The sequence below is a fragment of the Maylandia zebra genome, linkage group LG7 (genome assembly GCF_041146795.1).
Source record: "Maylandia zebra isolate NMK-2024a linkage group LG7, Mzebra_GT3a, whole genome shotgun sequence".
Lineage (NCBI taxonomy): Eukaryota > Metazoa > Chordata > Actinopteri > Cichliformes > Cichlidae > Maylandia > Maylandia zebra.
The window spans coordinates 42648220-42673260 of NC_135173.1; the positions used below are offsets into that span (position 1 = coordinate 42648220).

Consider the following 25041-nt stretch of genomic DNA (forward strand, 5'->3'; position numbering starts at 1 on the left):
GTATTTGATCATGTGAAGTAAGTGTGACAAATATAAATATTAAACGTCTGAAATAGGCAAAGGTAACTCGAAAATGCTATAGAAATATTAAGCACTACAAGAGACTGGTCGAGAAATAAACAAACTCCACTTCCTCTCGGATGTTTGTAGCCTTCAAAGATGCTTTGTTAAAAACAGGAAGACGAGGATGTGCCTAGTCCGTTTCTGATTGGATAAATGATCTGAGCGCTACCAAGGTAACAGCGGATAAGGGCGGAGCTAAGCAACAGACAGCATAAAACTTTGTTAGCTTCTCGCTAACTTTATTCTAGCTTCTGTTTAGCTATGTTATCAGCTTGAAAACGGCACCCCAGGATGCTCGAAAAGTAAGCCTCGTGGTTTTTTACACCCTGTCAACTTCACAGAGTTTGACTATCTTAGTTCTTCAAGATAACTTGTGAAGCAGCTACTCTCAGTCAGCTGGACAGCTGCTAGCGAATGTTATTTTAGCTAACGTTAGCTACTCCATTCAGACGTATTCAGTAAATCGTCTAAAGCTTGACGTCTATCGAAAGTTACTTTGTTGCTGGCTAATTATAACACCTATTCGTGTTCTGGTAATTTTATTAAGATGAATTAAGAAGGCGACACGACGCTACATGGCGAGAGTGGCTGCTAACATACAAATCCGTGTTCCCCTTCTTAATTGTTGCCTTTTCCTCAGCAACTTTTGGTTCCCCTCGATGGCATGTGATTTTTGGGCTGCAGACTCAGCGTTAATAGAGATTTTTGTCTTATAGGTTAGAGTGTCATGGAAAGGATGATGGAGACCTGTGCAAAATGGCCAGTTCAGTAAGCGCATAATTCCATTTAAAATTATTCCTAACTTGGTTTGAAAGGAGAAAAGTGAGTTAGTTGGGAGCTACCAGTGTTGAACATGTATTACTTGAATCTGTTGTGTTATATTTAGGTGGTAACGATGAGCAGAACTGATTTCCGTGCACGGCTGCCACAGTTTTTGGAGGAGAGGATGCAGACCAGCATGGTATGAAATGGAAATTGAGTGCCTGTGTTTTGTACAAGAAATGAGGGCCCTGGATACAGTGTTATCAAATCGGGCGGTTTTCCACTCAATAGAGCTCGTTTTGCTTAGAGTTATACGGGTAATTTAATTGTGATGCAAAGTTGGACTAAAAACAATTTTACAAACGTGCTGTACTCTATGTAACTGTGCTGTCATGTGATCATATTATTGCCTCATCAGTCTTGTTTGTCTTCTAGCTTACAGGTGTATTGATTGGAGCTATGGTTGCAGTTGTGCTGATTGGAATTGTGGTGCTCTTCCTTTACAGGAGATTCAAACATGCCCGTGAGTCATCTGACCTCTTGCTGAACTTCATATTTATTCTATGATAGGTAGATAGCGATATAGATATATATCTATATATATATATATTTTTTTAGTCTTGCTGCAGAATGACATTTGTTGTTTATCTGAATTATATTTTTTGATTTTCCGACAAGGTAATCAACAACCGGGTGTACCTCACTATCGATTCAGGAAACGAGATAAAGTGCTTTTCTATGGAAGGAAGATCATGCGAAAGGTTGTCTTTTTCTTTTTTTTCCCTTCTCAGTTCTGTTGATGGCTCATACACACTCTCTTGGTATAGTCTACTAGTATAGTCTAGTAGATTGTTATCTGCTCTATAAAAACTAGTTAATTTTGCTTTTAATGCTTTTATGCCAACAGTTGATGTCCAGAAATACTTGATGTTAACATCTAGTTGTAGTTTCCTATTAATTTCATAGGCAACACTACTAAGACTATAGTTTCACCCTAATACACAATGACTGAAAATGCCTTCAGTAGTTTGGCTTGATGATAAATGACAAACAGCCTTTCTATGTTTAATACAGCAGTTTAAAAAAAAAAAAAAATCAGTTTTAATATTTCTTAAGTAGAAGTACAACTTTGGATAAAATTCTTTTTCTGCGCGCAATAAACAAAATATATTTGAATATTGTTTTGTAGGTTAAGACACTCTCCTCGCTTCCTTCTCCATCCCATCCCTCGCCATCAAAGCAACCACAGCGCATACGAAAAAGAACCAAAGTTCTAAACATAGCCCGCAAGTATGACGAAAGAACACATTTTTAAATACTATGTACTCAAGGCTTTTTGTGAAATTAGTGTTTTATTTTTAAAGTACATGTTTGTTTGTTTTTCCTCCTGACAGAATTCTGAGGATCCGGAGAGACCCTCCCACCCTGCAGCCCAAGGAACCCCCTCCCTCCCTGCTGGAAGCTGATCTAACAGAGTTTGAAGTGCAGAGCTCGAATCTGCCTTCTGAGGTCCTGTATATGCTGAAAAATGTCAGGTAGGCAAGTCAATTTTGTCTGTGTGTGGGTTTTCTTTTTTTTTTCTTTTTTTTTTTAAATTGCTTTTGTTCTTCAACTTGTAGGGTCTTGGGCCATTTTGAGAAGCCTCTGTTTCTGGAGCTGTGTCGACATATGGTGTTTATTGAGCTACAGGAGGGTGAAAGCCTGTTCAAACCAGGAGATGATGATGACAGCATCTACGTGGTCCAGGATGGAAGACTTGAGTTGTGCATACAAGAGAATGTATGTGAATGATTTGTTGTCTTCCATTTGACTCTCTCTTTAGGCTAATTTTGAAACTTAATTACCTTTGAAATTCTATTGCCTCTTTCTTTTTATGCAAGTAATATTGTGTTTTGTTTTTTTTAATTCTTACTGACCTGTAGGGCAGGGCAATATGGCCTGTATATGGCATGTTTTAAATAAACATTTAAAAGTGCAAATTCCTTGCTGACAGTTTAACCAAAAGGCATTTCCAGTACAAATTGGCTGACATATCCTCAGCATAACCATGTATAATATCCACAAAACTAAAAAAGGTTTTATATATACACACACACACACAATGCGGTAATATTATGTTGAAGCACAGTACGTATTACTCCGCGAGGCTCCCGACTACGGTAGACATAATGCTCCGACAATCCATCAAGTGGTGCGGCTTCGTAGCTTAGCAAAGTCGAACTAAAGCACTTTTGACAGCTTTTTGAGTGCGGTGTACCACCTAAAATCGGTTTGGTAATAACGATGGCCTGCTTGCATGCTCTACCAAAAAATGTGCTTTGGTGTGTATCTGACAGATGAAAGCCCAAACCAGTTCCACATCATTGAGGTTGTACCAGTTTTACAAAACAATTCTGGTTCATCTGTTTCATTCAACAATCTGCTTTTGCCGTTCTCATTTTCCGTCGCCGCCATGTGCGTATGAAAACAAAGGCACTGCACATGCGTGTTTACCCATATTCCAACCCGATATTTCATTTTCTTATCATTGCCTAACATTATACTGGTATTACCGTGAATAGTATGATATGGCCCAACCCTACTGACCTGTGACATTACATCAATTTATATAGAAAATGGTAAATTCAAAAGTTGTATTGCAATTTTAACAACTGTGCCCACTGGTCATTATTAAAGTTCATTTTAAAAAGTGTGATGCAAGGTTGGCTCCAAACTGTACCTAATTTAATTTACATTCATTTTCAGCGCCTTTTCTGTTTTCCAGTTTTACGTCTAATGATAAAGCATGAACACCAGAGGACAGTAGAATAAATAGTAACTACTTTATTTTTGCCATCACAACAAGTCAGTGGCATCCCAATATGTTGTTGGCTTGCTTAAATTTTAATCATGTCCACTTAGCTGAAGTCCTACTTTCATCCAACTAGATGTCTGCAGATTTGTTTAGACAGTGTGAAATATTTTTACCTTATTAATATTATTTTGTTGGCATCATGTCCTGTATTCTTCTTTTTTGTATTGCAGGATGGCACAGAATCAGTGGTGAAGGATGTCCTCCCCGGAGACAGCGTCCACAGCCTGCTCAGTATTCTGGACACTATCACTGTGAGCTCCTGTTTTTTTTTTCTCTCTAGGTTATGTCCTCATTTGCCTTCTGAAGTGTCTGTGTCAGTGTGATTTGTTTATTCATTACCTTCATGTCCCTGAAACAAAATTAATGTACTTTGTATTTGCTGTAATTTGTTTATTTAAAGCTGCATCTTTTCAACTTTGTTTTTCTCTTCTTAAAATACATCATTGTCATCCTTTTCACACACTCAGATTGATGTTGTTTGGAACTGATTGTGCAGTAATGAACTCAAACCACGTATGTAATGTATAGAAAAATCAGTTATTACAATAGAATAACTTTTTCATATCTTGTTACTTTGTTGCCATTGCATAGAAACCGTTTAAACACTATCACACTTGTGTTATAGAGCTTTGAAGTGTTGACAGTTATTTAGGCCACATTAAAATGCTGCAAGCACAGGTACACGTGCAGGTCACGTAATAAACCTTGGGGAAAGTATCCTTAACCCAATTTATTACTTAGCTGTGAAAGATGTGGATGAGATTTCTGATTCTTATCTTCGATTTTGCCAGGGTTATCCAGCTCCATATAAAACTGTGTCGGCACGAGCTGCAACTCGCTCCACCATCTTACGCTTACCTGCTTCAGCCTTTGAGTCAGTGTTTAAGAAGTACCCTGAGACACTTGTACGCGTCATTCAGGTAACAGATTGCATTATGTAGTGTTTGTTTTTTCTCCAATTAAACATCTAATTTGGAGCTACAACATGCAACAATTAGCAGAATATACTACATATCATGTTGTAGCTAGGGTTTTTCTTTCTTTTTTTTTTTTTCTTCTTCAGATAATTATGGTGCGCCTCCAAAGAGTCACCTTTTTGGCTTTGCATAACTATCTGGGCCTAACAACTGAGCTCTTCAATCTGGTAGGAGCAGAATTTGTTATAGGACACCTATAGTATTTATGTGCATACACATGGTCACGATGACTGTGTCACACAAGTTATGATGCAATTATTATTATTTATTTACTTTTTTCCTTGACTGACAGGAGAGTCAAGCAGTGCCCTTGACCAATATAAACAATGTGATGGCAGAAGCAAATACTGGAAAGACTCGACGTCTCCACTTCCAGGACGAATTACCTGCCGGAACCACTGAAAACACTGCAGAGACGGGTCAAGCACACACACAAACATGCACTACATGCCGTTCAATTTCAGCTTTGTCTTGTACTGAAACTGATCCAGTGCTGGCACTTGACTTTTGCAGATGGTGTAAAGGACAGCCATTCAACCAGGAAGCTGCGATCCACCTCTATGCCCACTGAATGCACAGGTGGGTCACTGCCTTGGACATAAGCGATCATCAAATGCCACATGGCTGTATTAATTTCCTGCACAGATTTACTCGTTATCCTAATCCTTTGTTTTCTGAGTTACAGGTAATGACCTGAGCATGGCCTGCGAACGAGCTCGAGTTACCATTGAGGAGGCTCCGTCAAGTCCTATCACTCACAAAGTAAGGTCTGCTTTTTACATTGAAGCGTGGTGACAGGTCTTGTGTGTAAATGTAACACAATAGCACAGTATCTGCTGCATCTTACCTACTTCCTCTATAGTAGTTTCTCTCCTGTGCCTGTCTTTGTAGTCTAGTCTGAAGAAGAGTGTGACAATGCAACACACACCATCTGAAGTATTTCACTATACAGACAGTGGAGGGCACGCTGATGCTACCTATCTTGGTAAAAGCAGTGCAATCCTCCAAGCTGCTAAGAAAGACCTGCTGGGACTCATCCAGCTGCAGGTGAGGGGTTAATTGGAGAAAATTCAGCTGGTGTCAGTGTTCTGATCCTTTCAATGCACCCTTTTAAATTTATTTTTGTGGCATGTTAAGTGGGAAAATGTTAAATCCACAGTCTTGTCATCATAAGTGGATATTTAGAGTGTCTTTTTCTATTGCAGGACCCTAGTCTGCTTGAAGGCAGAGTAACCGTCCACCATGTCAAAGCTGGCTCTGTGGTAGCTCGTCAGGGAGATCAGGTTGGAACAACAACTTAGAACCTAGCTACTTTTCATTCTGTTTAATATTTTACTTCATTTCAGCTCTTGATTAATTTATGCCTCCACTGGACAGTGTCCATGCATTGCAGAGGGTCGACTTGGGAAACTAGTGTGCATGTAAAGTTGTGTCCATGTGAACTTGCTTGTGGGAAGAATTAGAATGCGGCCCCCTTATACTATCATATGGTTAAAGGCTATCCAGAGTCATACGCAAGAGGGGAAACAGGTTAAGCTTATAAAGTAAACAAACTAATCAGTCATTTAAAAATCTAAGGGATGACTGGGAATGACTTGCCTGTAATGCTTTCAACAGTAGAATTTGAATTTCAACACAGGTATTACTCATCTTAAAAATCATGAATTCAGTATTTCACCACCTGATTGTTAACAGCATTCAGAGTCGGACTGTTAAATCTGAGCATTTTCTCTCAATCGTTCCCTCTTGGTGTTTTAGGAGGTGAGCATCCACTTCGTGATTTCTGGCCTCCTCCATGTTTACCAGCGGATGATTGACCGTGAAGAAGAATTGCGCCTGTTTGTAACGCATCCCGGAGAGCTTGTTGGTCACCTTGCTGTTCTGACTGGAGAGCCCCTCATATTTACAGTTCGAGCTCAGCGAGATTGCAGCTTCCTCTCTATTTCCAAAACACATTTTTATGAGTGAGTGACCTGGACACACATCCTCACACTGTTGTGATGTTCAGCACTGTAGAGTTGGAGGGGAAAACAAAGATGGCTACTTCTACTTTGTCATTTTGTGGATTCTTCTTTATTCTTTAGGATAATGCGAGTGGAGCCCAAAGTGGTGCTGAATGTTGCTCATGCTGTGGTGAAGAGGATGTCATCTTTTGTCAGGCAAATAGACTTTGCTCTTGACTGGATGGCTGTCGAAGCTGGCAGGGCTGTTTACAGGTATTCCTCTGCTGACCTTGTGTCTCATGTGTGAAATCAACTCGTAACACTGCAGGCATTACTTGGTTCATGTGGGACAAGTTAATAAATACTAATCGAGGGAGGGGAAGCTGAATTTGGAAATGTGATTGAGTTGTTTGCAAATTTGCAGTAGACTGAAGTTATCTGTATTTTCTTTTCTTTTTGCAGGCAGGGAGAGAAATCAGACAGCACTTTCATAGTGCTGAGTGGTCGACTGCGCTCAGTAATCATGAAGGAGGATGGCAAGAAAGAGTTGATAGGGGAGTACGGACGTGGTGACCTGATTGGAGTGGTAAGCACGGTGACAGCCAGAGGGAAGACAGCTGGGGAAGAGTTGATGGAAGACTATTAATATTTATGTTGTATCAAACAACACTAGCTGTTTGTTTTCATATAAGAACCTGTTAAAAGGTTAGATATAAAAAAAAAAAAATGTTAACAATGTTAATATCACAAATGGAACTGCCTATTAGCTGTCAGTATACTGCATATGGCTGATGAGACTGGATTTCCTGTATGTTCTACTTTCAGTAAATACAGACTAAGACCAGTACATCTTGGGATATATTTAAACAAAGGGGGGAAAAAAGAACAAAAAATGTAGCCAAAAGGCAGCTGAAATAGAATATGCATAAAAAAAAAAAAAAATCCAGATAATTATATCTTTTTCATGCTCTTTGTCTCGGGCTCTTTTTGGGACAGCTAAAGTGCATTTAGACAAAAGCATGCACCAAATTCATTTGCCAGACTACCAGAGGAGTGTGGGTGTTGTTAACCTTCAATACTGGTCAAAAGATTTGGGTCGTAATAAATGGATTGTGTGAAATTACTGCACTTCATATTACAATCAAAGGGAAAATGGGGGGGGGGGGCAGCATGACTTTGGGATACATTTTTATACAAACATGATTTGATGACAATGATCAAATCTGATTCTAAGATATCTTCTAAATATTTTAATAGTTCTGCCAAGTTTTTCTCAAATTAAACTCTATATGGTATTTTCAGCCTGTGTAAAGCAAAGTCACTTGGTTTAACTCATCCACCTCTCTGTCAGCTGGTGTGACTGGTTCAATACTTCTAATAATACCTGGGTTAATGGATCCTATGGTTACTGTTACCTGGAGGAGAGACGCTGTCATTGGAGCTTCTGTGATAGTGATTGTGAGACAAATTTAGCATGGCTCAGATGTCAGTTTTAGATGAGGGGTAGAGGTTAATTTTAGCCTTTTAGCTTCGGATGTATTCTTATTTATTTGTTTATTTATTTTTAATCGAAGGAGACAATCAATGTCTGTTCAGAATATACAGTGCCTGCCCTAAATGAAATAATTGATACAGAAATGGCAAATTCCAGGTATAAATTCTGTACTATTATTTATAAAATTATAACAAAAATGTTGATATAATTATTTATTAAGATGTCCAATTAGTTATTTACTTGCATTCCTGGATAGGCTTTGTTTGGATTTTGTGTAATTAATGACTTGTCTGTGCGCAGGTAGAGACCTTGACCCGTCAGAACAGAGCGACCACAGTACACGCTGTACGAGACTCTGAGCTGGCCAAGCTACCAGAAGGTGCACTTTGCTCTATCAAGAGGAAATTTCCTCAGGTAGGCCTAATCTAATGTGTTAAATTCATCTCATTTGAAAACAATTCTGTTAAAGTAATCCTTTTTACTGGAGAGAACAAGTGCTATTGCCTCACCCGTCCCTTTCCTTTAAACAAAAAAAGACTTGAAGTAATCATGAAAATAATACAGATAATTAATACATTTAATCAAACTAATAAAAATTAACATGTTGCATTCACTGAAACTCATCACAATAAACATTTAAAATAAAATCAGGAAATGACTTTGTACTGCAGAATCTGAGTAACAGGGCTGATTATAAAATGTGCATCTCAGGTTGTCACCAGGCTGATCCACTTACTCGGACAGAAGATACTGCAGCAGGTCAATGGTCCTCTGACAGGTGTGTACATCTGTGTGCTATGCTGCCTATTTTGCAGGCTCTTTCCTGGCTCAGACATACTGGCAGTTTTTGTTGACGTACCATAAAGGGAGTGATTGTGTGGCACATCTGTTTGTTAATGGATAAACAAATATCTTGTGTTTAATTATAATAAACTGAAAATGTTTTGATACTGTTTGTAATTAATAAGGTTTGTAATTTTTCTTTGGCTCTTGCTAAAAACTTCTCAGAAAGTCCTTTATGTAGGGGCTGGGAAACAAACAAACTTTGGATTGAACATATGCATGGTCTACACATGTTTTAATTGGTTAGGTTCTCCCATCATTTCTGGTATTAAATCTGTTTTTCACCATTTGCAAATCTGTAACACATCTCCAGCTCGCAGTTTGGCCCTGCACACACCAGGAAGTAAGTGGGATGCAGGAAACCAAGCCTCCAACCTCTCCACTGTGGCAGTCCTGCCAGTATCAGAAGAGGTGCCTCTTACTGCCTTTACTCTAGAGCTGCAGCATGCACTCCTTGCAATAGGTAAGAATGGAAAGAGATATGGAAGCTCAAATTTGGCTTATAATCATTCACTGCTGTTTTCGACACAGAAAACGCTTCAGGTCATGGATGATTGTTTATTTTAAACATATGACCAGCCTACTGCTGCTCTTCACCCAGTCTGTTGTCATTTTCCAAAACTTCTTATCGAGGACATGGAGGCATGATTAGAGGGGCTGCCATGATGGAAATGCTCTCCCTTTAAGAATTCTGGATTCCTATTTGCATCCTAATTTGAACTGTAATTGAACCAAAATCAAATCACTTTCAGCTGTCTTTAACCTGGACGTAACACCTCCTTGAAGTAGACATTCATGGGTGTAATCTATCATCTCTCACATAAAGGTCCTACTCTTCTACTGACAAGTGGTATTATCAAACAGCGTCTTGGAGCTGCTGCACTTGACAGGTATGTTTTAGGCCATATTCAAACATTTTATGCAATTTTGCAGGTCCAATCTTCTCTTATTCAAACCTCAAATAAAATGAGTATTTTTCAGTGTCTTACTGCTTTCTGTTGGTTTTTATTTTCTTTGTGCTTTGTCTTTCACGCTCATTAAATTCTGCTAAAATTTGCTCTATTGGCACAAGAGGAAAATGCATGTCTTGGATGCTGCCAGCAAAGCAATGCTGCCTGTCATTAATGGACTCCTTTCCTCTTTAGTGTCCATGAGTACCGTCTGTCCAGCTGGCTGGGCCAACAAGAAGACATCCATCGCATAGTTCTTTACCAGACTGACTACACACTGACCCCGTGGACACAGAGGTGCATCCGTCAGGCTGACTGCATCATTATTGTGGGATTAGGCGAGCAGGACCCTACTGTAGGGGAGGTGAGGTGTTCACTGGTTCCCAGGAGAAGAGAGAGGTGTATTACTAGGAGCTGTTAGAGCTACACTTTCAAATCATGCAAAGACACTCCCAAATTACTGTGAAGCCACATTCACAAATTATTGTGAATGTGGCTTCTTGTCACCTCTGCCAGCAAATCAGAAAAATACCTGAAAGCGGCAGTGTGGTGAGATGCACCTGCAGGGTAAATAACTGAGTTAACAAAGATTCTGCAGTTCATTAAAAACAGTTTTGTATGAAATTGGCAAGTTTGATACTGGAAGCTTTCTGGTTTCTGTTTTGTTCAGAAATGACTTGGACAAATCTTTGACTTCATGCAGGTAAACAGTTCATGTGGAGAATAATCTCAAAAGCAATGAGCTGCCCTTTTTTTTTTTTTTTTTTTTTTTAAATAAATTGTGTAGTCTGCTTGTGTAATCTGTCCCTGTATAATTGTATCTCCATCTTTTATTTTATCTTTCAGGGCACACATGAAAGGTGGTGTATATGTTACAGACACGCTATACCTTAAAAAGATGCAGGGCCTGTTGGTCACACAAGAATGCCTGAACCAGAACATTATTTATTTAAAATACATATTTAGTGGAACTTTTTTTTTTCTGCTTATTTTTTCACTCCAGTTTTTAAAGATAACAGAACATTGTATTTTTTCAGATATGATTAAGAAAAGTAATTTTTTTTTTTTTTCTCTTCTCTTCTCTCTTCTCTCCCCCAGGGACTCAATTCCTATAGTTCATAAAATGTTCTAAAATATCTGTGCTGCTTTCTCTGTAGTTGGAGCGTATGTTGGAAGGAAGTGCAGTGCGTGCGCAGAAGCAGCTTGTGCTGTTGCACAGAGAAGATGGTCCTGCACCCAAAGGAACCGTAGACTGGCTCAACATGCGAAGCTGGATTTCCAGACACCTCCATCTTGCCTGTCCCCGAAGGGTCTTCTCCAAACGAAGCCAGCCCAAACTGGTGAGAATGGAAGACATGGCCAGAATGTGCTGTGTGTCTAAAAGCCCCCCCCCCCTTCAGATCCACCCTCAGCTTCGCATTTTGTAGTTTTCCTTATTTCCTGTCTTTCAACATCAGTACATTCATTCTTATCCCACTTGTTTCATCATCTTCTTTTAGCAGTACTTTGCTATCTTTGCAGTTGGAGCTGTATCAGCGTGTGTTTGAGAAACCAGCAGATCGCCATTCTGACTTTTCCCGCCTGGCTCGTGTTCTTACAGGCAATGCTATTGCTCTTGTCCTGGGAGGAGGAGGGGCCAGGTAATGTTTGTCACATGCTTGTTTCTCATCATAATTTTAAAGACGACATTATACAACATCAGCTCCTAATGATGCTGGTTATTTATGTCAGTCTTTTCTTTGTAAAATTTTTCACTTTCCATGTTTGTTCCCCCACCCTTCTAACCAGGGGTTGTTCTCAAGTGGGTATAATGCGTGCACTATGCGAAGCTGGCATCCCCGTAGACCTAATTGGCGGAACATCAATTGGCTCCCTGATGGGCGCTCTATATGCAGAGGACCGTAGCCACAGTCGCTTGAGGATAAGAGCTAGAGAATGGGCTATGGTAAGCGTCAAAGTGGCAATTGCTGTAGTATTTCAGATCTAAATCTTTCTGAATGCACTGACATCTGCTTTGCTTTGTTTTCCATAAACTATTCAGACATTGTCCCATTCTTTCTTTAAAAGTCACTTCTGAGGCAGTTACCAGAACTCCAAGTTCAACCACAGTATAATTGTTTTGGGTTTTCGTTTTTTTTCTTTCCCCCTTCTAATGTTGCTTAAAAAATAAATAATAAAATGGAGGTGTGGTTTCCTGGAATGACATTGAGCAGAGAAGTCTTGAATTTGATCAGTGTCAAACTTTTAATGATAGCAATCTAGAGTATGTTTTAAACTTGCTTTAAACTGGGTTAGTTATACATGGATGTGAGACTTTCTTCCTGAAATGATTTAAGTCTAATCCAGTTTAGATCTCAGTTCTGCTTTTAATTTGATAAACCATGCTGAGCACATTAACCACCATTTCATATCACGTACAAGTCCTGTTCCTGCCATTGAGTAGCTCTCTGCCTTAGAATGACTTGGCCTACATCCACGCATCGTTTTCCCTCCGTTTTGGCCTCCCGTCCACACTGAGACGGCACCGAAAGTAAATGCAGCGTTTTCAAAACGCTCTCGAAAACTCATACATTTGAAGACTGTTCTTATGCGTCGCAGTGTGGACAGCGAAAATGGAGACTTTCAAAAACGATAATGCATGTTAGTCATGTGACCAATTAAACAAAGATAGCGGAGGGCATTATACAGCAATTGTTTTGTTTGCGCTTAATTTTGACAGCCCTATTAAAGATTAATATCAGTTTGTTTGCTTCAGATCGCTTTTCTTCAAATTCTTTAATTCTCACTTGCTTTTGCAACTTTGTACTTTTGTGTTACTCGCAGCAACAACTCCACCTCATTGTTAGTCCATTTAAAAAAAACAAACAAACAAAAAAACTGTGCTTTTCCTCGACATTTTGCCATGACGTTTCAAAGAGCCGGAAAGTAAATAAATGGCAGACAGAAATGAGGCAGGCTGAATCTTCTTGCGTCTCACGCATGCGCAGGACTGGAACGTAAGCGTTTTCGGCCGTTTCAATGTGGACGCAGAACTCTGTGAAAACGACTGAAAACGCTAATGTGGACGCGGAGCGTTTTCTGAATCTATTCGGGCTAGTGTGGACGTAGCCTTAGATGTAACACTTCAGCTGTATCCCTATTTAGTATGCATCGATCTGTGTTTGCAAGCTCCGGTCATTCTTATGTTCACTTACTGCATGTGGAAAAGACACAATAATGTAAAAAGTTATCACAGTGATCAACAAGGAAAGGGAGTACTCTGAAACTGTGCCATGTTAGGTAACCCTTTAACCCTAGATGGGGATGTCTAAACATAAGTCCCGGGGGCCAGAATCAGTCCACTATAATTTCATAAGTTTTCCTATTGGTAAAGACTACCCATCCATCAAAGTAATTAACTAACAGGTAAACAGTTAAATGACAGGAAAGTAAATTTTTCAACTATTGCCTGTGTCCTGGACTGCCTGTGTAATGAACTATCGTAACTTTTTCTTTAACTTAACACATTTATCATGTTTCACTGGTCCAACCTGCTAAGATCAAAGTGAATTTGACATCACTGTCCTGGGTTTTCTGCTCTAAAAGTTAGCCCCACCTCACAAGTTGACAGTGTTGATGTGTTATATCTTAAATCTTAGCTAGAACACATGAAAGTTAAACATGCAGGTAATGTTACAGATGAGCATTTTAGCTTACAAGCTGGAGTGAACAAATTGGCCAAGGGTGTGGGGTGTGGCGTCAAAATTAGTTTTGCAGTATTTTGAAGGCATTGAGGCAAAATGCCAGAAGTAGCTTTATAGTGTAATACTCGTGACACAGTATTGACAACTAGCAGGGCTTGTTACCGGTATTGATTTTGGATGCTATGATATGGCAAAACTGTATAGTCAATATTGTTCAAATGATTGAGAAATGTACACTTGTCAGACAAAATATGACAAAGTGTGTGGTTTTTTTTGTTTTTTTTTGTTTTTTTTGCGCAGTCCTGGGTATAAGGTGAGAATTGTATTAAAATGAAGTTTAACTTTTAGGGATTAATTCTGCTTTGCACTTAAGCAAAAAGATCTTGAGTGGCTTAGAGGTGGGAAACATTTATTTGAACCTCGTTTTAATTTGACTCTTTTGGCTTTTCCTGTAGGAAATGACTTCAGTATTTAGGAAGGTCTTGGATTTGACATATCCAATCACATCCATGTTTTCTGGTGCTTCCTTCAACTCTGGCATAAACAACGTCTTCAAAAGCAAACAGATTGAGGTGAGCTAAATGACAGTAGGTGTGACCCAGCTGTTGGAATACTGATCTGAGGCCAGTGTAAATTCTGTGTCATGTAGGACCTTTGGATCCCATATTTCAATATCACAACTGACATCACTGCCTCTGCCATGAGAGTACACACTGATGGTAAATACAGTGTTCAGTTTATTTATTTTGAAAGAATCATTCTGGTCTTCATTGAGTTTTCTGAATTGTTTTTTTGTGGTCATAGATGAACTGACTCTTTTTAATAGTCTGATTAATTTTCGGTTGATTCATATTGGTTGCTTGCAGTTAGGCTTTATGCCTTTTAAGTAAGTTTAAGTTGCTTGTTTGTTATTTGAGGTTCTCTATGGCGGTATGTCCGTGCTAGCATGTCTCTATCGGGATATCTCCCTCCTCTGTGTGACCCGAAAGATGGACACCTGCTGATGGATGGAGGCTATATCAACAACCTGCCTGGTTTGTTACATTCAGTTTGTACCTTCCCTTATTAAGTATCAAAAGTAGCCGTACTTTGATGTAGTTGCTCAGCTGTTTGCTTATAGCAATATATTTTTAATTTTACCAGTACTGTATGCTGTTTGTCTTGATGTCTTCTTCCCCTGATTCTCCCAGCTGATGTTGCGCGCTCCATGGGGGCCAAAGTGGTAATAGCTATTGATGTGGGCAGCCGGGATGAAACAAATCTCACTAATTACGGCGACTCACTCTCAGGCTGGTGGCTGCTATGGAAACGCCTTAACCCCCTTGCTGAGAAAGTTAAGGTGATGGATTGATTAAGAGTAAAGACACACCATGCTGTGCAGCAATGTTTTTAATTCTATCAATAAAAATAAGGATATTTTTGGAAATCATTTCAGTGATTTATAAGTTAATTTCCACAGGTGCTAAACATGGCAGAGATTCAGACTCGGCTGGCCTATGTGTGCTGTGTGAGACAGTTGGAGTCTGTGAAGAGCAGCGATTACTGCGAGTATATCAGACCTCCAATCGACAGATACCGTACACTAGAGTTTGGCAAGTTTGATGAAATTGCTGTAAGTTTCAGAAATTTGTTTTCACCTGAACTCTTTTACCCCTGATCATGAACAAGTATTGAAACTTTCAGATGTTGTAAGACAAAAGTTTTTCATTATCTGAAACACTAGACCAGGGGTAGGCAACTCCAGGCCTCGAGTGCCGGTGTCCTGCAGGTTTTAGTTCGCACCCTGGGTTAACACACCTGAATCAAATGATTAGTTCATTACCAGGCCTCTGGAGAACTTCAAGAAATGCTGAGGAGTCATTTAGCCCTTTAAATCAGCTGTGATGGGTCATGGACACATCAAAAACCTCCAGGACACCGGCACTCGAGGCCTGGAGTTGCCTACCCCTGCACTAGACCAACTTTTAAAAATAACTTTTTTGGCAAATAGAAAATGGTACTGATATGTGAATATGTTTGTGTGATTTTTAGGAGGTGGGGTACCAGCATGGCAAGACTGTGTTTGATGTGTGGCGTCGCAGTGGTGTGGTGGAAAAAATGCTGAAAGACAGACATCAAGAAGAGTTCCACAACACGCAAAGCAGAAGCAATGTAAGGATGTTGGCAGTGAACAACACATGGACATACACTATCCAATCCAATTTTATTTATAAAGCAGTTTAAAATACCCAGCACAGGAACAAAGTGCTGTACAGAAAATAAGTTTAAAACAATAGAATAACAAAAAACAGCAAAATAAATAAATAAAACACATAAAACATAAAATTAAGACAGCCCTATGTTAAAACTGCATCGAATCACCTAAAAACAACTAAAATAAAAAACCAACATCTCACGTGGTGTCAAAGGCCAGGGTAAAGAGGTGGGTTTTCAAGAGTGACTTAAAAACAGATAAAGAACTGGCCTGTCTAATCTCTAAAGGAAGCTCGTTCCACAGTTTGGGAGCTGCTACAGCAAAGGCACGATCTCCTCTAAGTTTACGCCCAGTCCTGGGTATCTTCAGGAGCAGCTGATCAGCTGACCTGAGAGAGCGGGTGGGTGTATAAGGCTGTAGCAGCTCGGAGAGATAAGATGGAGCTAGGCCATGGAGAGCTTTAAAAGTAAATAAAAGAATTTTAAAATTAATCCTAAAAGAAATGGGCAGCCAGTGAAGTGAAGCTAAAACGGGGGAAATGTGCTCAAACTTTCGAGTGCCTGTTAAAAGACGAGCTGCGGCATTTTGCACCCTCTGTAGATGACTAATATATAATGCACTGACCCCAATATAAAGTGCATTACGGTAATCCAGCCGAGTGCTAACAAAGGCGTGGATCACTGTCTCAAAGTGCTGCCGTGAAAGAATTGGCTTTATTTTTGCCAGCTGCCTGAGGTGAAAGAAGCTAGATTTTACTACTGCCTTAATTTGATTATCAAACTTCAGATTACAGTCCACTTTGACCCCCAGGTTTGTGACAGTTGGCTTAACATACTGTGCCAGGGAATCTACATACACATTGGGGGTCTCAGTGGAGCTACCAAAAACCATCACCTCTGTCTTTTTATCATTGAATTTTAAAAAGTTAACAGACATCCAAGCCTTAATGTCATCGAGACACTGAAGTAATGGCTGTGTAAGGTATCTGCCTTTTTTCTTTAGAGGGACATAGATCTGACAGTCATCAGCATAAAAGTGGAAAGGAATGCCGTGCTTTCTCAGTACAGAACCAAGAGGAAGCAGATATAAAGAGAAGAGGAGGGGGCCTAGAACTGAGCCCTGTGGGACACCACACAAGAGGGGAGCGGAGGACGACACATAGTCACCAAGGCTGACACAAAAAGTTCGCCCCGTCAAGTAGGACCTGAACCACTTCAGTGCTGTGCCCCTAATGCCCACCCAGTGCTCCAAACGAGAGAATAAAATGGCATGATCCACGGTATCAAACGCAGCTGTCAAATCTAAAAGCACAAGAACAACACAGTCCCCAGCATCAGTCGCTAAAAATATGTCATTAAAAACTTTTTAAAAGGACTAGAACATGAAAGAGTTCAATAAAAATCAACAGCAGAGTATAGACTTTTCTTTGATGTAAAACCACAAAAATATGGTGATGCAATACAATATAGTATATTAAACTTAATCAAGTTGTTTTAAAATGATTTGCTTTAGGGTTGTAATGACATTGAAAACTTTTGTTCTCTAGCTTTTAGCAGCCAGATTTTGAGATGCAAATTAAAAATGAAATACTAGTAAGTAGCCATATTCAAATCTCACTCCTCTGAATCCAATGTAAATGCAACAAATGGACTTGTAAGCAGTCCTATTACAAATCCCTTTATAAGAATACAGCTGTTAACAAAATGTGTCAGGAAATGATGAGAGGGTATAAAAGCTATTTCCTACAAAAGGGAAGCTCGAGGAGGAGAACACTTCTCTGCTGTAGTTTATGGTCTTGAGTAATCTTACGAGTCTGACTAATTATCTTCAAAATCCATGTTCCTTGCATCCAGAGTTTAATAAATAAATGGTATCTTAAAGTGAGCTTAACACCCCACTTGCAGTCCTTTCACATTGAATTGACCAGTTGGTTGGTTAATTATTTTGGGATCATTTTCTCACATTTTATTGGTTGTGCTATATGACTTGCTGTTAACAGTGCACCACTTTAGACCTTAAGCTCTTTTTTTTTTTTTCTGATAAAGTAATAACAAAACTATGAATTTGCTTTTAATGTACACAAAAATAGATTTTTGTGCACCAGATTTGTTCCAAGCAATGTCACAGAAAGACAAAGCTCCTAACCAAAAGATGACGAGAATGATGAAGAAGTTATTTACTCCCAGTTTGAACAACAACACAAGGATGAAGGGTAAAACAGCAGGACTCACACTGGCAACCTCCCCCTCCCTGATAACAGGCAACAGAACAATTGCTGAAAACAGGATGGAGCCACTTTTATGATTGCAGATCTGAGGCCGTAATGTTTAAGACTAAATGGCTTCTGTTCTCATTCTTTTAAACAATAGGCATCCCACACAGTTAATGAATGCATTTCTATTTTCAGATGCTACTGGAGAGTACAACAACCAGGGGATGCAATGCTTCTCCTTCTGTGATACATTTGATACTATTTATTTGTATGGATGCACAAAATGCAGATCAAGACTTAAAAACATAACCAAGGTTTTGGGACTAGCCGAGCTTTTAAAAAAGGCAAAACCAGATGTGCTTCACTGAAAAGCTGAAATTGCACAAAAGTCTGCAGCAGATTTTTTTTTTTTTTTTTTTTCTTTCATGCAGTTAGTTTCCATTATACTTTGCTGTGTGTTGGAAATTACAGCAATCTAGAGGAGGACAACTCCATTATAGTGTTTCTTGGCACACAGTTTGGAAGCGTATTCAAAGACAAAATTCCATAATGCCTCCTCAGTAGTCCCTGTAACTGACTGTGGCTCTTTTTTTCTTTTTTTTTTTTTTTAAAAGGTGGTGACATGTCCCAATGCTTCCTTCACTGACCTGGCAGAAATTGTGTCCCGCATTGAGCCCGTCAAACCTCCTCTTGTGGATGGTAAAACTACTGACACACACTCCAACACTGCAGCTTTCAGCCACACTCAAAGTACTTTTTAAGTACGCTCATGTCTCCATGTTTGTGTTTGTCATTCTTGACCTAATGAAAAACAAATCAACCCCACAAACAAAAGGTCATATTTTATTAGGTCAGAATTCTAACAAGTCAGGAGACTGACTTGTTAGCCTCAGTGTAAAACCTGCTGACGGAAAAGGAACGTGTTTTTATTGTGCAATTTAGTAACTAAGCATTTACAAACTTGTTCTTATTCCTGTTCTCTCTATTTATAATGAATTTGTCATCCATCACTCATCAAAGTCCACCCTGTATGACATTTCTAATGTTCTGACTTATGCACCTGCACACCCACGTGTATTTGTCACCATTCTACACTCCAAATATTCCAGTTTATTCACCCACAGTGTGCTTCCTGTCCCCCACTCTTTCCTTGCATCAGAAGAATCCGACTACCACACTGACTATGAAGAGGATGCACTGGAGAGTGCTCTCTCTGACATGGAGACGTATAGTCGCTATGGAGAGCACACCGAAGGGGAGGAGACGGCTGACACGGTGCGAACTTGTGGTAGTAAGATTAGAAACTGTGGGCTCTCTTTAAAGAGAAGAAGAGCAAGCAACCACAGTGAGGAATTTGTTTTTTACTCATGTCTAAAACAGGCTTTTCAGGTTCCATTATAATTAATTGTATTGTTTTGCAACACAAATTTCCATTATTGCAAAGGTTTGTCTGGCTTACAATGACAACACACTTGATCAGTCCTCTCGGTAAAAGGATTTTCATAAATCACTTCTTGGGAAATCAGACCATCCTGCTGGCTACTATTCAAAGTCAGATTGAGGTTCATACTGGAGTCTGGCCAGTTCATGCTTTAAAAGTGATTAATATCATTAAAATTTGAAATTAATTGGAAGCCATTGCAGGGGCACCTAGTTCAACTAAATTGATATCATTTAGAAGTTGGGGCTTGAGAACATTGTATACCTGCAACAATACAATTCAGGTTGTTTTGTATTTATTTATTTTATGGCTGTCTGACAATTTAAACATTCATTTTTAGATTTAACAAAGAAAAATGGGGATGACTATGCACGCCTCAACCTGATTCTCAGGATGTAGAACTGGATGGGAGATCGACATGCTCCATTACCCCGCCCATCAGCTGCCACCATCAGTTTCCGGATATCCCTAACAGTTCACTGGAAGCGATGTCAAACCAGCAAGTAAATTCCAAGTAGTCTATTTTTGTGAATGGTGGAGTAATAAAAGTTGCTTAAACAGGTTAGCACAATGGAAGCATTCTGTCTTTGCTACATTTTACCCTCCAGTGTGAAAGACCAGACTCTACCTGCAAAACTTGTCATTTTGTCGTGCGTGTGTGTGTGTGTGTGTGTGTGTGTGTGTGTGTGTGTGTGTCTTTCATTTCTGCCAACGCCTCTCGTTATCGATACAGGGAAAAAATGAGCTAGCAACATAGGGTTGACAAGCAATTTCTCAAACACTGCAGAATAAGCGAAGCACAAACTTCTAACCTCTTTAGTCACCCTTCATGCAGTCATCTCACTTTCATTTCCACTACACTGTTTAACATACCTGCATTGTTTGACTTGTGTTTTTTTTTTTTTTTTTTTTTTTTAAACAAGCTGAATTATATCAAAAGGTATTTTAAGTAGCAGTTATCTGGACTGTTAGACAGTGAAATGCCAACATGTCCAGCCTTTGAGTTTGAAACTTTGTTCTGGCCATGTTGGATTGGAGCTTAAAATATTTTCAGTGGTTGCAATCCACTTCAAAAAACTAGTTTTCCCCCTTTTCTGGTGAGAGCCCCCCCCCCCCAAAAAAAAATAAATAAATCTGCTTTGAGTCTGATGGAGACTGATGAAATCTGTAGCTCAACTTGTCTCTACATAGTTTATCCACTGAAATATGTGCTTGACCAAGTGTAGGTTGTTTTTGTTTTGCTTGTTTGTGTTTTTGTTTTGTTCTTAGAGCTAGGGTAAATTATTTTTTTTTTTTTTAATTTAAAAACAAGTTATCTGTGCATACAGATTTTTTCAATGTAGTCAAAATATATATTTAAAGAATATATACATATTTTATATATGTGCCAATTATGTTGGCCTTCTCTATTAAGAGTTGTTCAGTCATTCCAAAAATGCAATTCAATGCACAATCGGTTAAGTACATAGCTTTGATTAACATGCGTACTTGTATGACACAATTAAATTAATACACTGCTAATTTAATCTACATAGTAACAAAAAGATGACTCAGAGGAAGGATCTTCGCCAAGACTAATACTCCAATAAAACATTTTTCAAAAACCACCATGCTCAAATTCATGTTATTTAATAGTAAAGGAGTACTGTATTTTTCAGACCATAAGGCGCACTGGATTATAAGGCACACTGTCGATGAATGGGTCTGTTTTCATACATAAGGCATACCGACTTCACTTGCAGCTGCTCTATTCCCATGTTGTTGCAGACTAACCTCGTATTGTGGATGGATTATCTCAGTTGTTCTCCTGACTGAAGTTTGGTCCATTTACAGCATCCTGCCATGCGATTTCATTTGTCGCTAACCATCGGGAACCCTCACGTTAACCTTACATGTTACTCGAGTGGGGAAAAAAGTTAGCGTTCATCCTCCAGCTTCATTGTGTTTATGTTATGCTAACATAGCTGTGTCGCTAGCAATCATGTAGCAAATCATTATACCAAGTAGGCCGATTCAGTAACCCTACAAACGTCACTGCTTTTTAGTTTTCTGTCTTCATTTATGTTGGAAGTGATGGCAGAGCTGTACGTTTTAGTTTTTTCAGAAATCTCTCAGTCAGAACATGGTAGCCTACATCATGTTTAGGTGGAAACTAGCGAGCTAACTTCCTGCTAACTTCTAACTCAGTTAAATTTAATAAATTCTGTTTTCATGGATGCCTGGATGCTAAAATTAATCGTTATACCTGGTAAAGTAGCAACGCTGATAATTTTTTTTTTTTTTTTTTTTTTTTTTTTAAAAGATGAAAGAATTTAGACAGTTTTGAACTCTCAATGATGCCGCAGTGTTCGTTTGATTTTGGGACCTGAAGCGAACAGAGTTTTGGCTCCTGACTACGGTAGCCGTAATACTACCATCAAGCGGTGTGGCTTCATAGCTTACTAAAGTCGTACTAAAACATTTTTGGAAAGATTTTTGAGCGCCGTGTTCCACATAAAATTGGTTCGAGGTCAGTAAGCACAACCAGAATTCATACATACGGCGCATCGGATTATAAGGCGCACTGTCGGTTTTTGAGAAAATTAAAGGATTTTAGGTGCGCCTTATAGTGCGGAAAATACGGCTATGTAAAAGATGAAATGACAAAAAGATGGTGTTCTTTACATGGAATCCTAAAGTTTGATTTGAAGTCCTGTGTTAAGTCTGTGCTGTAGCTGCACCATAGCCTTAACATGCAGCTTTACAAAAATATAACTTCATGTACACATCATATGCTGTACAAAGTATATTTATTAGCACAATAAATATAATACAGCTGTGAAACAACATGTGATAGACTGCCAGTGTAGACAGCTCAGCTTAGTTTAACAAATGACTAACAGGTGACTAAGCTAATTTTCAATTGGCTGTTTTAAAGGGGAAGCTCCACCGCTCAATCCTGATGTCCAACAAAATGTAATAAATTCTTCCTTTGCTCGTTTTCTACTTCTCAAAGTCTCAGAAAAATCAGACTTCATGTTTTTTCTTTTTGTGTAATCCTGCTAATATAAGAAACTATAACAAAAGTGTTATGTCTGTGGTGGAGGTAACTAGTGCTGACGATTATATCCTGTATTTATTCATGTATTACTTGAAACTAAATTTTTTTTTTTTTTTTTTTTTTTTTTTTTGTGGCTAACACTCAACAATCCAAAGATTCTTACATTAACTTTTTTTTTTTTTTGCTAAATTTTATTTTTATTAAGACATTATACGAGGTGAATGATTATCAAATTGCTGTTGTTGAACTTCTAATTGTTTCGGGAGCATTTTCAGTATTACCAGAACTCGACCAAGGCTGTTTTCTCTTCTTGCTTTTGTTTGCAGCAGATACAAACATAGATTGTGTGATGGTTTAAAGCTGAAAACAAGCCCTTTCAGTGATACCTTTTCTGAACGTAAAAGACTTTCTACACTACCACAAACCCATCTTAAGAATCTCTTTACTTAAAATTGACCCATTGTTTATTAGCTGTACCCTACATCAATATAACAATATCTAACGGCGGCCCCCTTGGGCGTAAATCTAATCAGAACTTTACCAATGCAGCTTTGCTTTCTTCGTCTTTCATTTCCTTATAAACTCTGATGCTACACTGCCTGCAGCCTTACATTATGTGTACACGGTGAGAGAAACCTTGTGATAAACACTATGGGCTCTCATATGATGTTTGGTTAAATGTGGTCTGTACAACAGCTCGAGACAAGAAAACGTTTGCTGTTTACCAATGAGGTGATGGAGTTCACTCTGATATTCTTTGTACCTAACCCTCTGCACAGGGAATCAATCTTGTTTGGCAGAGTGAACGTCTCATGGATGAAGTGCTGATGTAATGTGTGGAACTGTGCCATGAATTTAATGCAACCTTCGATGACCCACGTTGGGGGGGGTGGGAATGACCACTTGTGCCCTTATTTGACACCCATTCCCATACTAATGATGTAGACTGAAGAAGCCTACTGTTAAGCCTGTAATGTACAATTACTGCCCAAATGTGTGTTCTGATAAGCTGTTTTACTAATTAAACACTGTATTATGTGTGTTTGTGGTTTTTTTTTTTGTTTTTTTTTGTTTGTTTGGTTTTCCTTCTCTCCAATTGTCTCTATTACAGTTTATTGTAAAAGAAATTGAATTTTTTTTGGGCTGCAGAGAAAGTAACTAAAAATGAAACCATCAAGGGCTTTGTTACTAAAAGGGCATATCTTATGAATAATGTTTTAAGGCACTTGGTTCTTGGTGAAAAGGATTTCTCCTTGCCTTCCAGGTGAGGCAAAATATTAGGAACACCACAAATGTGTTTCAGAAATGGCTATAATATCCTATAAGTAACCAGAACATTAATAACTGTTATAATTAATATGAGAGATCATACTTTCAATTATTTAACAGTCTAAGCATTGTCTCTCAATTTCCCCTTGGCATGAATAGGATTATTTTAATCACCACTCACCTGCTGATGGAGAGCAGGACGAATCATCCTTGAAACTAATCAAACAAGATTACACTTTTCCAGTTTTGGTAAACCCTTGTGAGTTGTAGCCTCAGTGACCTGTTCTTATGTAACAAAAGTTACACTGGGGGAGATCAATGTGTTGTGCCTTCAGAGATGCTCTTGCACATACCTCGTTTGTAATGAGTGGTTATTTTCAGTCTTGCTTTCCTATCAGCTGGAATCAGTCTGGCCATTCTCCTCTGACATTGGCAATGCATTCTTGTGGAGAGAACTAACACTTGATGGGTCTGTCTAGCACAAAACTCGCTGGAACAATCAGAGACAATTCTACTACAATGGCAAAAAGCATTAGACACCAGGCAGAACTCTTTGTGTGATCTTGTGCATGAGGGAGAGAACTGTGACGAGCGCTGCTCCTGACGCTCGAACCCCACAGAGATACTCCAGCAGTTAAAGAGATGGTTAGCACACAAAACTTACAAGTAGACGTAGCTGTATCAGTGGATAAGTTAAGCACCCAAGAGTGATAGTGGTGTCTGGTATTTCAGACTATTGTAACGCAGATGAAAGGGGCTATGTGCTGAGTTCAGAAGTGAGTGTAAACTCTTTATCACTACACAAAGCTCACGACTAGTTTTGAGAGCTCTGGCTGCTCTGCATCAGCTGTTGATTCAGATAATACTGATACTGACCTTTTAAATAACAAGTTTATGACACTTGGCTTCTACATTTTCAGCCTCTTTAGGTGCATAACTGCACTCTATATAATATACCATATAAAGCATATATAATGGTGCCAGCGCATTTCTCAGGACGCAAGGTCCAATAAGAACTATGATAGTGGATGGTGGGGATTACCATCATTTTGGCTTGGCTATAGGTTTGGTGTCATGGCTATCTTTATTCTTGACTGCTTAATTAAATAACACTGCAGTTTAATATAGATGGACTCCCCCTTTTCAAAAGCGGTAGACTTCAGCATTGTCTTAGAAAGCCAAAAAGTTTTGATCAGTTTTAAGGCCCATTTATTCACATTTTGAAGAATGACACTTATTTGCAATGGCTGACACTCAAAGTATGTCCATTTGTGTGTGATGCACCTGCAAAAGCTTTCATTAAAAACACAAAGGC

At 39.0% G+C, this 25041-nt stretch overlaps 1 protein-coding gene across 4 annotated transcripts; it reads left to right on the plus strand.

Moving 5' to 3' along the window:
* Positions 1 to 220: 220 nt before the first annotated feature.
* Positions 221 to 23497, plus strand: pnpla7a (patatin-like phospholipase domain containing 7a). 4 transcript variants are annotated; one of them, XM_014409706.4, is made up of 36 exons: positions 221 to 365; positions 780 to 831; positions 950 to 1024; positions 1261 to 1348; positions 1504 to 1586; positions 2015 to 2115; positions 2220 to 2360; positions 2445 to 2604; positions 3850 to 3930; positions 4471 to 4599; positions 4743 to 4823; positions 4949 to 5075; positions 5170 to 5235; positions 5342 to 5418; positions 5548 to 5703; positions 5862 to 5939; positions 6415 to 6620; positions 6741 to 6872; positions 7062 to 7185; positions 8395 to 8508; positions 8806 to 8872; positions 9251 to 9400; positions 9764 to 9827; positions 10083 to 10251; positions 11045 to 11227; positions 11409 to 11527; positions 11676 to 11832; positions 14026 to 14142; positions 14220 to 14289; positions 14488 to 14604; positions 14761 to 14909; positions 15030 to 15182; positions 15602 to 15721; positions 18591 to 18675; positions 19136 to 19251; positions 19758 to 23497. In XM_014409706.4, exons 1-36 carry the CDS (start codon positions 355 to 357, stop codon positions 19761 to 19763), a joined length of 3924 nt encoding a protein of 1307 aa, XP_014265192.1. In that variant the 5' UTR covers positions 221 to 354; the 3' UTR covers positions 19764 to 23497. The 4 variants fall into 4 exon arrangements, with proteins under 4 accessions (XP_014265192.1, XP_014265195.1, XP_014265197.1 ...); XM_014409709.4 differs by having other exon boundaries at positions 19139 to 19251; XM_014409711.4 differs by lacking the exon at positions 221 to 365 and having other exon boundaries at positions 1332 to 1395.
* Positions 23498 to 25041: the final 1544 nt, after the last annotated feature.

Bases quoted from the DNA above. Each gene is read 5' to 3' on its own strand.
- pnpla7a (XM_014409706.4), top strand. The intron at 6,621-6,740 runs GTGAGTGACCTG...TTTATTCTTTAG, and splicing joins TCCAAAACACATTTTTATGA to GATAATGCGAGTGGAGCCCA. The intron at 8,873-9,250 runs GTGTGTACATCT...ACACATCTCCAG, and splicing joins GGTCAATGGTCCTCTGACAG to CTCGCAGTTTGGCCCTGCAC.